Source organism: Hippocampus bargibanti, linkage group LG08, assembly GCF_051943395.1.
Source record: "Hippocampus bargibanti isolate YZ-2025 linkage group LG08, ASM5194339v1, whole genome shotgun sequence".
In the NCBI taxonomy this organism is placed as follows: domain Eukaryota; kingdom Metazoa; phylum Chordata; class Actinopteri; order Syngnathiformes; family Syngnathidae; genus Hippocampus; species Hippocampus bargibanti.
Window position 1 is genome coordinate 4,633,194 of NC_142741.1, and position 14,517 is coordinate 4,647,710.

General features: G+C 50.3%; 1 protein-coding gene across 4 annotated transcripts; it reads left to right on the forward strand.

Annotated features, from left to right (window-relative positions):
• The first annotated feature begins 519 nt into the window (after positions 1 to 519).
• trappc10 (trafficking protein particle complex subunit 10) lies at positions 520 to 14,212 on the forward strand. Of its 4 annotated transcripts, none has more exons than XM_089002775.1 (24): positions 520 to 705; positions 1,332 to 1,413; positions 1,499 to 1,634; positions 2,880 to 3,079; positions 3,147 to 3,342; positions 4,120 to 4,231; positions 4,315 to 4,709; positions 5,387 to 5,501; positions 5,589 to 5,665; positions 5,735 to 5,826; positions 6,566 to 6,706; positions 7,042 to 7,151; positions 7,236 to 7,345; positions 7,419 to 7,832; positions 7,905 to 8,046; positions 8,124 to 8,282; positions 8,819 to 9,045; positions 9,120 to 9,220; positions 9,292 to 9,424; positions 10,582 to 10,749; positions 10,820 to 11,003; positions 11,502 to 11,693; positions 12,756 to 13,017; positions 13,982 to 14,212. In XM_089002775.1, the coding sequence occupies exons 1-23, from the start codon at positions 639 to 641 to the stop codon at positions 12,998 to 13,000; spliced, it is 3,798 nt and encodes a 1,265-aa protein (XP_088858901.1). In that variant the 5' UTR covers positions 520 to 638; the 3' UTR covers positions 13,001 to 13,017; positions 13,982 to 14,212. The 4 variants fall into 4 exon arrangements, with proteins under 4 accessions (XP_088858901.1, XP_088858902.1, XP_088858899.1 ...); XM_089002776.1 differs by having other exon boundaries at positions 13,985 to 14,212; XM_089002773.1 differs by having other exon boundaries at positions 12,760 to 13,017.
• Positions 14,213 to 14,517: the final 305 nt, after the last annotated feature.

Genomic DNA, 14,517 nt, shown 5'->3' on the forward strand with positions numbered 1-14,517 from the left:
CCACTAAGGGGGCCTCAAATTCGTTTATTTGATGTGACGTCGATGAGAACGTCACTCCTGCAAGGCGGAAGTACATCGTCGTTCAAAATGGCAGGCGGGAGAGGTGACGGTTTGTTTACACCAGTCAGCATCAAATCGGTTTGAAATAACCACAATCACGTCGTCATTAAAATATAGCAGTTTACGGCATTTGTTTTGAGACAAGACGTGTTTTTTTCTGAGATGAGCTTCGCTCTTCGCTGATTGGTTCATTCCTCTGCCTGTTTGCTCAGTTTTGACCCTCTCGGGAATGCATTTGACGACATTCTAAGTGTACGCAATCGCTTGGGTTGGATTTCCTGTCAAGAAAGTTGCAAACAAAAAAACGAATATAATAAAATAAACCAGCAAAAATGTTGATAAATTCTCCAAAAGTTTTGAAAGGCGCTTATAAATGAAATGTATTATTATTATTATTAAAAGGCGTCCCTTTAAAATGACGTCACCAAGTCCCGGAAGCGTGCGGGTGTCTAGCGCCGCCCTTCCGCCGCTGATTGTGTCTCGTCTGGGGAACTGGCCGTGACAGATCCGGACTGACGTGAGCCCAACAAACCCCCTCTAGGCCGCCCGTGGCTCCGTTTCATGGCGTCCCACCGCTGATGTGCATGGACAGTGGTCAAGAGAAGGCCGTCGTCTACGCTATGGAGAACAAACCCATCGTCACATGTGAGCGCCGCTCTCTTGTTGGGCAACGTTAGCACGAGCTTAGCCTTTATTCGCGCTAGCCGCCTCGAGCAGTCGGCAAGTTAGCTAGCTAGCAAGCTAGTCAGTTAGTTAGTTAGTTTGTTAGCGCCACACGGGCCTTTACGTGTATGGGTGAATCGTTGTGGTAGAAGCAAAATGTTTCTGTCCTGCTGAGAGAACGCGACTTGTTTGGTTCTACGACTGTCAATTTGTATTTGCGCATGCGCACCCACGTCAGCCTGCCTTTTCGGCTCTCTTCCCCCCTCTGCTGTTGAAGCAAACTGCCGTCAAAGTGCCCCGGCATCGCCAGCCAGCCAGCTAAATAGCTAGCTAACTAGATAGCCAGCCAGATAAATAGCTGAATAACCAAATAGCCAGCCAGCTAGACAGCTAATAGATAGCAAATAGCTAGCTATCTAGGAAGCCAGCCAGCTAAATAGCCTAATTGCTAGCGAGATAGCCAGCCAGCTAGACAGGTAATAGATAGCAAATAGCTAGCTAGCTAAGTAGCCAGCCAGATAACTTAGGGACTCGAGATGGACTAAAGACTTGAAGTATCACATCAGTTTTTGGAACGCTGAAGATTGTTGCCGTTGTGTTTGCGGCAGGTGCCGGCGACCAGGCCTTGTTCACGTCCCTCTACACCTCCCTGGCTCAGCAGCTTCCCCGGGAGCCCATGGAGTGGAGGCGGTCAGTCCCGGCAACGCCGTGCGGTTGTAGTCCATTTGGCGAGGCCGGCGTATGTGAACATGTCTGCTTCCGTCTGCGTGTCCAGGACGTACGGGCGGGCGCCAAAGATGATCCACCTGGAGGCCAACTTTGTCCAGTTTAAGGAGGAGGTGCTCCCCAAGGACGGCACCAAGGCGCTGCTCACCTTCCCCTTCCTGCACATATACTGGACCGACTGCTGCGTGAGTAATAAAAAAAATACTAATCATACATTTTATTTATAAGTGCAGCTAGATATCTAATAGATAGCTAGCGAGCCAGCTAGATAGCTAATATATAGCCAATAAAGTGCTAGCTAGGTATTAAGCTTGATAGCTACCTAGTTAGCCAGCGAGATAGATAGAAAAAACTACCTCAAGAGACAGTTAGATATCTAATAGATAGCTAGCGAGCCAGCTAGATAGCTAATAGATAGCAAATAAAGTGCTAGGTAGGTAGCAAGCTAGCTAGATAGACAGTGAAATATCTAATAGATAGCTAGTGAGCCTGCTACATAGCTAGTAGTTGGCAAATAAAATGCTAGCTAGGTAGCAAGCTAGATAGCTAGCTAGATAGACAGTGAGATATCTAATAGATAGCTCGCGAGCCAGCTAGATGGCTAATAGATAGGAAATAAAGTGCTATCTAGGTAACAAGCTAGATAGCCAGCGAGATATCGAATAGATAGCTAGCGAGCCAGCTCGATAGTAAATAAAGTGCTAGCTAGTTAGACAGTGTGATATCTAATAGATAGCTAGCGAACCAGTTAGATAGCAAATAAAGTGGTAGCTAGGTAGCCAGCTAGATAACCAGCGAGTTATCTAATAGATAGCTCGCGAGCCAGCTAGATAGCTAATAGATAGCAAATAAAGTGCTAGGTCGGTAGCAAGCTAGCTAGATAGACAGTAAAATATCTAATAGATAGCTAGTGAGCCTGCTACATCGCTAATAGTTGGCAAATAAAATGCTAGCTAGGTAGCAATATAGATAGACAGTGAGATATCTAATAGATAGCTGGCAAGCCAGCTAGATGGCTAATAGATAGGAAATAAAGTGCTATTTAGGTAACAAGCTAGATAGCCAGCGAGATATCGAATAGATAGCTAGCGAGCCAGCTAGATAGTAAATAAAGTGCTAGCTAGGTAGCCAGCTAGATAGCTAGCTAGTTAGACAGTGTGATATCTAATAGATAGCTAGCGAGCCAGCTAGATAAATAATAGATAGCAAATAAAGTGCTAGCTAGGTAGCCAGCTAGATAACCAGCTAGATAGCCAGCGAGATATCTAATAGATAGCTCGCGAGCCAGCTAGATAGCTAATAGATAGCAAATAAAGTGCTAGCTCGGTAGCAAGTCTTTTTCCATTTAGATTCACGAGGCCTCGTCATTGGCCGAACGTCGAGCGGGGGCGGCGCTTTTCGGGATTGCGCTTTGACCCGCGTCTGCGCAGGACACGGAGGCATACCGGAGCTCGGTGAAGGAGGACCTGAGCCGATGGCAGAGCAGCTTGCGCAGTCACGGCTCGGCCGACTGGCTCATCATCGTGGTGGACGGCGGCGAGGCACGTAAGAAGAACAAGAGCAACATCCTGCCCCGCTCCTCCATCGTCGACAAGATCCGCGCCGACTTTTGCAATAAGCAGAACGACAGGTCGGTTCCGGGGGGGCGGGGCTTGCCAGCGCCGTTACCTCCGATAACCGCCGCGCCTTCCCGACAGGTGCGTGGTGCTGTCGGACCCGCTCAAGGACTCGTCGCGCTCTCAGGAGTCGTGGAACTCGCTGCTGCTCAAGCTGAGGACGCTGCTGCTCATGTCGTTCACCAAGAACCTGGGACGCTTCGAGGACGACATGCGAACCCTCAGGGAGAAGCGCACCCAACCCGGGTGGAGCTTCTGCCAATACTTCATGGTCCAGGTCCGCTTCTCTCAACACCTTCAACTCTGAAGCTAGCTGTAGCCGCATCTGTTTAGAACATGGGTGTCCAAGTCGAGGCCCGGTGGCCAAATCTGGCCAGCCACCTCATTTTATTCGGCCCACAAATCAAACTTGTGAAAGTCCATGCTCATCCATTGAGTGAGCTAGCTAGCGAGTGAGTTAGCTAGATCTCATTCTATTCAGCTAGCTGGCTAAGCCCTTACATCATAGGTGTCCAAGTCAAGGCATGCGGGCCATATTTGGCCCGCCAGCTCATTTTATTCGGCCTGTGAAAGCAAATTAAACTGGTGAAATTCCATGCTCATCTATCGAGCTTGCTAGCGAGCAAGCTAGCTATATCTCTTTCTATTCAGCTAGCTGGCAGATCCGTTACATCATAGGTGTCCAAGTCGAGGCATGCGGGCCACATCTGGCCCGCCAGCTCATTTTATTCAACCCGTGAAAGCAAATCAAACTTGTGACATTCCATGCTCATCTATCGAGCTAGCGAGCTAGATCTCTTTCTATTCAGCTAGCTGGCTAATCCCTTAAATCATAGGTGTCCAAGTTGAGGCCCCAGGGGCCAAATGTGGCCCGCCACATCATTTTATTCGGCCCACAAAAGCAAATCAAGCAAGTTCCAGGATGCTAGCTAAAGTTCGAAGCAAAACCACAACAGTCAATATTTTTTACTTTAAATTTGAAAACTAGTAATTGATTCATTTTTTTTTTTGGTGTGCTTTGGTTTTGATTGCCGTCGTCGCCGTTGGCGCGCAGGAGGAGCTGGCGTTTGTCTTTGAGATGCTGCAACAGTTTGAAGACGCACTGGTGCAGTACGACGAACTGGACGCACTCTTCACGCAGTACGTCCTCAACTTTGGAGCCGGAGGTAGGCGGGCCGACGGGCGCCGAGCGGGCCTTTGCGGACGCCAGGGGGGCGTCACCCAACGGCGCCCGCCCCTCCCCCCTCAGACGCCGCCAAGTGGCTGGGCTCCTTCTGCTCGCCGGTGCTGAACTGGAGTGGCCTGCAGCTGCGGCGCCCCATCGACATGGAGAAGCGCGAGGGCGTCCAGCGTGGCTCGGCTAGCCTGCTGGACCTGCGCAGCTACCTGTTCTCCCGCCAGTGCACGCTGCTCATCTTCCTGCAGAGACCCTGGGAGGTGACCCAGCGGGCCCTGGACCTGCTGCACAATTGCGTGCAGGAGCTGCGGCTGCTGGAGGTGCCGGTGCTGGGGGGGGCGCTGGACTGCTGGGTCTTCCTCAGTTGCCTGGAGGTTCTGCAGCGCATCGAGAGCTGCTGCGACCGGGCGCAGCTGGACGCTAACGCCTCGCACACGGTGGGCTTGTGGGCCTACGCCACCGACAAGGTAATAATAATCACAACAATAATAATAATAATACATTTCATTTCAAGGTCACTTTACAGTCACAGGATAAGTTAGATAGCTACACGGATGGATGGATGGATGAGTGATGGATGGTTTGATGGATTGATTGATGATTATGGATGATTTATTGATGGATGGATTGATAGATGGATTGTGATTGATGGATGATTGATTGATGGATTGTGATTGATGGATGGATGGATGACTGATGGATGATGATTGATGGATGGATGATTGATGGATAGGTGATTGATTGATTGATGGATGGATACCTAATAAATAGATAATAATAATAACAATAATAATAATAATAATAATAATAATACATTTGATTTCTAAGTGCCTAAAAAGTCTAAAGGTCACTTTACATTACATACCTACACAGTCATAGGATCAGTTTTTCTGTGGGTGAGCAGCAGCAACCACAAGTGCCAGCGTTCGCTCAACCCGGAAGTAACTCAAATAGATAAAAAGCTACCTAATATATAGCTAATAGCTAGCCAGATAGATAGCTAATAGATAGCCAGCAAGACAGCTAATAGATAGCAAATAGTAAGCTAGCTAGCTAGATAGCTAAATAGCCAGCCAGACAGATTGACAGCTGACCCGGCTACGGGCTGCCGGCAAACGGGCCAACTTGTGGAACTGGCCCGCAGCTCAAGTCTCTGGGCCAACTGTGCGGGCTGACATCCCGGGCGGGTCCCACCTCGGAAGACTTGAACAGGACGGTGGACCTGCTGGCCGGTCTGGGCGACGAGCGGCCGGAAACCGGTAGGTAAACCGCCCGTCTGCCGCCGCGGATGGTGAAAAGGGGCGGGGCTCACTCGGTCGGCCTCCTTTGCGTTTGTCCTCCGTCAGCGAGCAGCCTGGAGAGTCCCTACAAGAAGCTGAAAGAAGCCTTGTCATCCGTAGAAGCTTTTGAACGGTATTACCTGGTAAGTTGCACCCTCGCCTACCCTGCTCGCCAGAATCCCGTCTTCCCTCGCTGCCGTACGCCCCATTAGGAGCTGTGCCAGGCCGCCATGGAGATGTACCGCGCCATCGGGAGACTGCGCTCCGCCCGGCTGCTCGGAAAAAGTCTGGCTGAATTTTACATGTGAGCCCAAGCTGCCGCGGTGATATACACTCAAACCTGTTTTTTTTTTTTTTTTTTCACCATAATCCGTTCCAGAAAGCGGTTTGAAAACTCAAATGTGTCCCGCCACCTCATTTTAGTCGGTCTGTTAAAGCAAATCAAACTGGTGAAATTCCATGCTCATCTATCGCGCTAGCTAGCGAGTGAGCTAGCTAGCTCTCTTTCTATTCAGCCAGCTGGCTAGTCCCTGACATCATAGGTGTCCAAGTCGAGGCCCCGGGGTCCAAATCTGGCCCTCCACATCATTTTATTCGGCCCACAAATCAAACTTGTGAAATTCCATGCTCATCTATCGAGCTATCTAGCGAGTAAGCTAGCTAGCTCTCTTTCTATTCAGCCAGCTGGCTAATCCCTGACATCACAAGTGTCCAAGTCGAGGCCCCGGTGGCCAAATCTGGCCCACCACATCATTTTATTCGGCCCACAAATCAAACTTGTGAAATTCCATGCTCATTTAGCGAGCGAGTTAGCTAGCTAGCTCTCTATTCAGCTAGATTGTAAGAAACAATCCAAATGCGTCGGTCACAATGAGACGACACACGAGGTAGCGGAGGGGAGTCTGGTGGTGCATTCAGGGGCGCTCAGTTAAATCAAGAGCCCATTTTGGGTTGTTAAAAAAAGTTACATATTTGTTTGAGAAGCGACAGGTTGGACCATTCTCATTTGGCCACGCATGGCAATGCGTCTGCGCCTGTTCCAGGAGCAAAGGTGAACCCGAGCGCGCCGAGGCGCTGCTGGCTGAGGCGCTGCGTTGCTACGTCAGCGAGGGCTGGAGCTTCCTTGTCACCCACACCAGGAAACAGATCGGCGAGTGCCACAAGCTGCTGGGACGAAGTGTGGAGTATCCTCTTCTGGGTCGCGGCGCGGGGGGGCAAAGACCCTCGTCGGGGATTGGATGTACCTTTATTCGTCTCACAGTGGAGAAATTGACATTTCACAGCAGCAAAGTTATAAAAGGAAGAGAAAAGGAAAGAAAGAAGTAGAAAAACAAAATTCAGGAGCTGCTGGAAAGGCAGCCACACTCGCTGTGCCATCTTGAAGTAAAAAAAAAACTAAATAGCAAATGACATGACAACACAAAGACACAGAGAGTCATTCATTCTTCAGCAATTGCTGTACCCTCTTTGTAACATGAAGCAGTTCTGTGTTGTTTCCTTCACCGGCGTCCTGTGCCAGCTCCCTGCAGACCAGTGCCTTGCTGGCGGGCGACGGCAACTTGAGCGCGGAGGAGCGGACGCGCTTTTGCCGCGACGTCCTCGCTTACGCCGGGGAGCGCCTCGAGCAGGGTAAGCTTGGGCCACGCGGGGCAGTGGGGGGCCGGGGTTCCGCCATTTTGTCCAGGATGCCCACGCCTCTTTGTCTCCGCGCAGGGGGCGCGGCCTCCGCCAAGGCCTCTCTGGACATGGGCATCTTGGCTCGGCTCACGCGGATCCGATTCCGCCCGGACGGCGCCAGCGTGCACTCTGGCGCCGACCTGCAGGTACGCTCGCTTTTTTCCCACCTGGGCGAACATGGCGGGCGGGTCCGATCCCTTTGCTTCCCGTCTGGCGCAGGTGGAGCTGACGCTGCGCTGCCTGATGCCGACGGCCGTGCTGGCGGAGCAGGTGGCCGTGAGCGTCCACCTGGACGCCGAGCGTGCCTCCAAAGGGCGTGGACTCCCCGCGGCGGTGGACTTTGAGGCGTCCGCCTCGCCGGAGGGGCGCCCGACCTCCCTGAGCGCCGCGCCCCCGCCGGAGATGGACGAGGCGCACGAGCGCAGCCCCTCGGACGATTCGCTCAGCTCGGCGGGCGTGGTCTGCAAGAACGCCCACCTGGTCATACGCCGCCACGACGGCGGCTCGCCCCAGGACGCCTCCCGCGGTGCCGCGCCCACAACCCCCGTGACCGTGAAGGAGGGCGCGCGGACACTGATGGGGCGCCGGATCCCGCTGGAGCCCGGAGACAACCGCGTTGTACTTGTCGCGCCTGTGAGACGCCGCCGCGGGGGTGGGGAGGAGAACTCCGTGACATGACGACAGCGCTTACGTGATTCCCCGCAGAGCGACGAGCCGGGCACCTACACGCTGCGGCAACTGACGGTCACCTTGGCCAACGTGGACTTTGTCCTGCCCCACATCTACCCCTCGGTGCAGTATCACGTCTACTCTCAGGAACCGCAGCTCACTGTGCAGCCGCTAGCGGGTAAGCTGGGGGGAGCGTAACCCCCGTCACCCCCTCCGCCGCTTTCTGAGGTCCACCTTCTCCTTTGGTTCCTCCAGAGCCGCTCCTGGCGGGCCTCCCGCAGACGGTCAAGTTCACCCTGCTGACGGGCCACTACACCGTCAAGAAAGGCGACGCCCTGCAGCTCAGCAACAGCGACGGGATGCCCGTCCTGGCCAACGCCGTCTGCACCGCGCGAATCAGCAACAGCGGCGCAGGTACAGTGATACCTCGGTTTACGAACACCTTGGTTTACGAACTTTACGAACGTTAAATTTTCTAGAATATAATCTTGGCATCCGAACCATTTTTCGGGATACACACGGAGCTGCCACAATGAGTGATGTCGTTCGCGAACGAGCCTGTTCGGGTACAAGAAAATGGTACCCGAGTTGTTTTTGTCCTCTATTCCATCAATGACCATCACAAAGGTAAATAAAAGGACTTTATTATACTGTGCAGTGTATTTTTTCATTACAATACAATGGCATATTTATTATACATAAAATAATGTATACTTTTGTAGTTTTACGGCTTATTCAGTAGGAAATCATGTTTTATGGGGACCTGGGAACTGTTTATTGTCATTTTAATGGGTTCCTATGGGAAATTAATTTTTGGCATACACACTTTTCGCCTTACACACTCTGTCTGGGAACCAATTAAGTTTGTAAACCAAGGTGTCACTGTATGCCCCTCTGGCGTCCGCGCCCAAGCACCCTCTGGGTTAATTACGGCGCCGCCTCGCCGACAGCCGTGTCGGAGAGCGCGCTATCGGTGCAGTCGTCGGACAAGGTGACCAGCATCAGCCTGCCGCCCGCCCCCCCCTACCACACGCTGGACTTCCACCTGGACGTGCTGTGCCGCATCCCGTCGGGGGCGGAGCAACCCGCCGACGACCGGCTGACCAATGGCGAGGTCCCGCGCCGCCCCCGTAGCTACAGTCACCCCGACACTGCCATGAGCGCCATCGACCAGAGGGTGAGGAGCGGCACGCCCGCCCCTTCGTCGCCCACCTCGGCTTACCCCTCCCCCCCTTTTATGTCTGTCCCCAGATGTCCATCGACTGTCCCTGGTCCATCTACTCCACCCTGCTGACGCTCACTTTCCACATCCCCTTCAAGACGGAGCACTCGCTGCTCTCCGCCGGAAACAGGTTTGGGACGCAACGCTAACCAGTAGGCGAATGTCGCCGCCCACCCGTCTTGATTGATGGCTTGGAAACAGGAAGTTCATCCGGGTGTGCGTGCGCAACGTGTCGGACTCCGACTTTACGCTCGCCCACGTCAAGCTGGCGGAGAAAGATGGACGACGGCGCCCCCCACTGGAGATGCGGTCGCTCAACGGCACAGCCCAGCAGGTGAGCGCCAACTTAAGAATGTCATTTGAGAATAATAATAATAGTACATTTAATTTATAAGCACCTTGTAAAATTCTCAAGGACAGTCACAGGATATTTTTTCCGGGGGTGAGCAGCGGCAGCCACACGCGCCAGCGTTCACTCAACCCGGAAGTAACATAAAAACAACAATAATCAGCACACACACAAAATCAGCACACACACACACACAATAAGCACACGCACAAAATCAGCACACAAACACGTAGACACACACAATCAGAACACAGTCAGCACACATAAAATCAGCAAACACATACAAACACACGCACACACACGCACAAAATCAGCACACAAACACACGCAGACATACACAATCAGCTCACAGAAAATCAGCATACACGTACGAACACACACACACAAGAAGCACACAAATACAAATACACAATATCATCACACACAAAATCAGCACACACACACACAATAAGCACACTAATACAAACACACACACAATCAGCACACACACAAAATCACACACACACAAACACACACACAATAAGCACAGTAATACAAACACACACACACACACAAACACGCTGACACATAGTCAGCACACACACAGTCTGCACATACATACAAATGCAGACTCATAGAAACACACACACAACACACACACACACACACACACACACAATAAGCACATGCACAAAATCAGCACACAAACACACACAAACACTTAAACACACAGACACATTCAGTCAACACACACACACAGTTAGCGCACACATTCAAACGCACACACATAGAAACACACACACACTCCATAAGCACATTCACAAAATCAGCACACAAACACACACACACACACACACAGTCAGCGCACAGTCACAAATGCACACACATAGAAACACACTCACACAATAAGCACATGCACAAAATCAGCACACATACACAAAACACACACAATCAGTACACACAAAGAGTCAGCACATACGCACACACACACATACACACGCAAACACACGCACACACACTCAGCGCACATGCAAAAACACACACACACAATCAGCAAACACATAAATGTATCCGGCCACTAACCAAAACCGCAAGTGAGTGCTCAAAATGACTGCCTATGGAATAATGGGCGATTCCCCCCCCTTGCGCCCACCCGCATCCAGTTGTTGTGCAGCAAGCGTAGCGTGCATTGCCTGTGGGAGGCCAGGTGCCAGGAGGACCTCCCGTCCAGTCTGGAATGCGTCTTCTCGGCTAGCTTCTGTCCCCGCGGACCCCCCAACGCCGCTGCCTTCAAGCTCTTCCACTACCACTTCCTGTTGGACAAAGTGCCGGTAGGTAGCACCGGTCCGGTGCGCCGTTTTGGCCCCGCCCGCGTTGACTTTTGCGCCTGCCACCCGGCAGACTTTGTACAGCGTGAGAGCCAACATGCTTCCGTTGGGAGGTGAGCGGTACTGCCGCTCCGGCGCCCTCTGCGGGCTGGAGGTGGTGATCGCCCGTCTGTCCGAGCACGCCGAGGGCCAATCGGACGCCGACGGCGGCAGAATGGACGCCGAGGGCCTCGGGAACGGCAAAGTCCTGTATGAAGGTACGACGCCGAACGCCGAGGAGATATCCCGGCAAAACTATCCGACCTGGTTACGGTTTCATTTAGGCCGTGCTTACAACAGACTTCTTAGGTCGATAGCACGTAGGCTTAGTCATGCTAATGAGGTGAAACCAGAGCCAGGGATAGAACAATGGGGGTCATCAGACATATAATCAATATAGAGATCATCGGATTGGCTTCAGGGAGTCCACTGCTCCCTCAACATTAGAGCAAAGGTCTGGCACCGGGTCACTTCTGTCCATTAGGGATATAGGGCCACGGTGACCAACACAACTTTAGTTCGCTGATGAAGCTTTTTGGATGAGGAGCCAAACTTTCAACACCTTAAAATAAACCTTTTCCTCGATGGACCAATCCAGCACGACTGAGAGCCAACTTGAAAATCTTGACCATTTTCAAAGAATGCTGATTTCTTCGGTGACATTTGTGACCTGGCGGAGTCATTTTGAACGTTGCGTGTCGCGTGTGTGCGAGCAGTGGCGGACAGCAGCAGTAACTGGGCGGTGTGCGGTCGGAGTTCGGGCCTGGTGTCCATGCCGTCGTCCGGCAACTGGACTCACAAAGTCCACATCGAGGTCATGCCGCTGTTCGCCGGCCATCTTCCCTTCCCCAAGATCAAAGTCCTCAAGTATCTTCCTCACAACGCCAGCAGCCTGCAACCCGACACTGGTCAGTACCCCCACCCTCTAGTGCCTCTCATGTAGTGCCTTATAGTGTCGTGTGCCTTATACAGGTAACATCCGAGTTACGACCGGGTTCCGTTCCGACAAAACGGTCGTAAGTCAAACGGTCGTGAGTCGAAATCCATTCAAAATGGCCGATGTGACGTCTACACGACAGGATAGTATATGATGTCAATCTGTTGTTGAGTTACGCCCGGGTTCCGTTCCTACAAAATGGTCGTAAGTTAAACGGTCGTAAGTCGAAATTCATTCAAAATGGCCCACGTGACATTTACACGACTGGATAGTATCCCATGTCTATTGAATACTATTATATACCAAACTGTTTACAATTCATTGATACATTTTATAAACTTCAGTGTCATTTTAATAATTTTATATTTCATATTATATATTTATATTTATTTATATTATATATAGTGGGTGAAAGAAAACATACGTAAAATAATAATAATAATAATAATAATAATAAATTTGATTTCTAAGCGCCTTTCAAAACTCAAGGTCACTTTACAGTCACAGAATAAGTTTTTTTCTGCGGGTGAGCAGCAGCAGCCACACCCGCCAGCGTTCACTCAACCCGGAAGTAACTCAAATAGATAGAAAGCAAGCTAGCTAGCTAATAGATAACTAATAGATAGATCCAGCCTGCCAGCTAAATAGCCAAATAGATAGCAAGCCAGCCAGCTATACAGCTAATAGATAGCAAATAGCTAGCTAGCTAGACATCACGCAGTAGATTGCTGTGCAAGTGTGTGACATGTTGGGTGGCCAAAATTGTTGCACGCGTTGCCGGCTGCTTGCGGGGGGGGGTTCGTAAGTACGGGTGGTCGTAACTCTCGCCGGTTGTAACTCGGATGTTACCTGTATTTGGGTAAACTTCAATCTACTTCTAGATTCTATTTGGACAACTTTTTTCATTGATTCAATGTGCGCCTTATGTATGGAAAAGGTTTGAAAAGACACCATTTGTTGGGGGTGCGCCTTATACACTGGGAAATACGCGCCGTACTTTGTCGCTGATTGCGTGCATGCGTCCTCTCCTCAGACAGCCAGTTGGAAAACGACAGCCTGTCTCTCCTGGACAAGACGTTGGACGAGGCCACGGCGGACACGGCCAGCGTGCGCAGTCGCGGCAGCGTCCAATCGCTGGGCGAGCAGCAGCACCGGGGCGTGCCCCTCCCTCGCCTGGACCCTTTCAGTCCTGGTCAGGTCTTCAACCACAGCCACGCTCGACAAGTTCTGGTCCTGCCCGCCAACGACGACCACATTGTGGAGGTCCATGCCACGTGACCGCGCCACCACCGCAGGTTAAAAAGTCGCCAATAATAATGATAATAATACATTTAATTCATAAGCGCCTTTCAAAACGCTCAAGGTCACTTTTCAGTCACAGGATAAGGATATTTTTCTGTGGGTGAGCAGCGGCAGCCACACGCGCCAGGGTTCACTCAACCTGGAAGTAACTCAAATAGATAGAAAGCTAGCTAGCCAATAGATAGCTAATAGCTAGCCAGCTAGATAGCTAGCCAGCCAGCTAGATAACCATATAGCTAATAGACCATATAGCTAATAGATAGAAGAAAGATAGAAGAGCCAGATAGCTAATAGATAGCCAGCTAGACAGTAGCTAACTAGCTAGATAGCCATATTGCTAATAAATAGCCAGCTACATAGTTAGCTAGACCGATAGCTAATAGATAGCAAATAGATAGCCAGCTAGGTAGCTAGCTAATAGATAGCAAATCGATAGCTGGCTAGGTAGATAGCAAATAGATAAGGCTTGTAATAAAATGTATTATTATTATTATTCTTATTGTTTTTGTTATTATTATTATTATTATCATTATTATCATTTGCTAGCTATTATAGCAAATGCAATATTATAGCAAATGGATAGCAAATAGAAAGCCAGCTACATAACTCGCTAGCTAGACAGATAGCAAATAGATAGCCAGCTAGGTAGCTAGCTAATCGATAGCAAATCGATAGCTAGCTAGGTGGATAGCAAATGGATAGCAAATATAGCCAATAGATAGTTAATGGAAAGCTAGCTATGTAACTAGCTAGATAGCAAATAAATAGCCAGCTAGGTAGTTAGCTCGCTAGATAGCATTTTTATAGCCTAGTTCTATCCTCTTTGGTCCGTTTTGAGCCCATAAAATCCACGGCCCCGTTTGAATCACTATCTCTGTCATGACATTGATTGTCCACATTATGGCGCAATAAATAAATCAAGAAATATTCACAGTAAACAATGTGTTTCGATATCAGCAGAGACGAGCCGGTGACTTCAACTGCTGCACAGGCAGGACCAAAAGGGCGTCGATGACACATCCGTGGACCGAAGTATGCGTGTGTGACTCGCTGCCGGTGGTCAGCGTACGTTCAAGGAGTTGAAGCTCAATTCTTTGACCGACCGACCCACAGCAAACATGCTCGCATGTGTATATTGTAAATGCAATTTGATTGGCAGTCATATTATTAATAAAATCATCCAATGTGTGGCGGGTGTGACTCATTTACAACTCTTGTATTCGATGTATTTTGTATTTTCTTCGACCCCGAAGATTCTTGTCGCGTGTTTGACGGAGTTAGTGACGAGTCCTCACGTTACGTCACTGAAGGAACGCCCCTGACCGAAAAAAGGACACATTGTAGCAGTCCTTCCATCACATCAATGCATTTTGCTGTACTTGCTTGGTCTGAAAACTTTGTGTTGCACCAAAAAGAGGCAGAAGAGGGCGACAAAGATCCGTGTAAGGAATTAATCAGCCTGTGGAAATGGGCTGATTAATTCCTTACACGGT

Bases quoted from the DNA above. Each gene is read 5' to 3' on its own strand.
- trappc10 (XM_089002773.1), top strand. From the start codon at position 639: ATGTGCATGGACAGTGGTCAAGAGAAGGCCGTCGTCTACGCTATGGAG. The intron at 7,152-7,235 runs GTAAGCTTGGGC...GTCTCCGCGCAG, and splicing joins CGGGGAGCGCCTCGAGCAGG to GGGGCGCGGCCTCCGCCAAG. The intron at 9,046-9,119 runs GTGAGGAGCGGC...GTCTGTCCCCAG, and splicing joins TGAGCGCCATCGACCAGAGG to ATGTCCATCGACTGTCCCTG.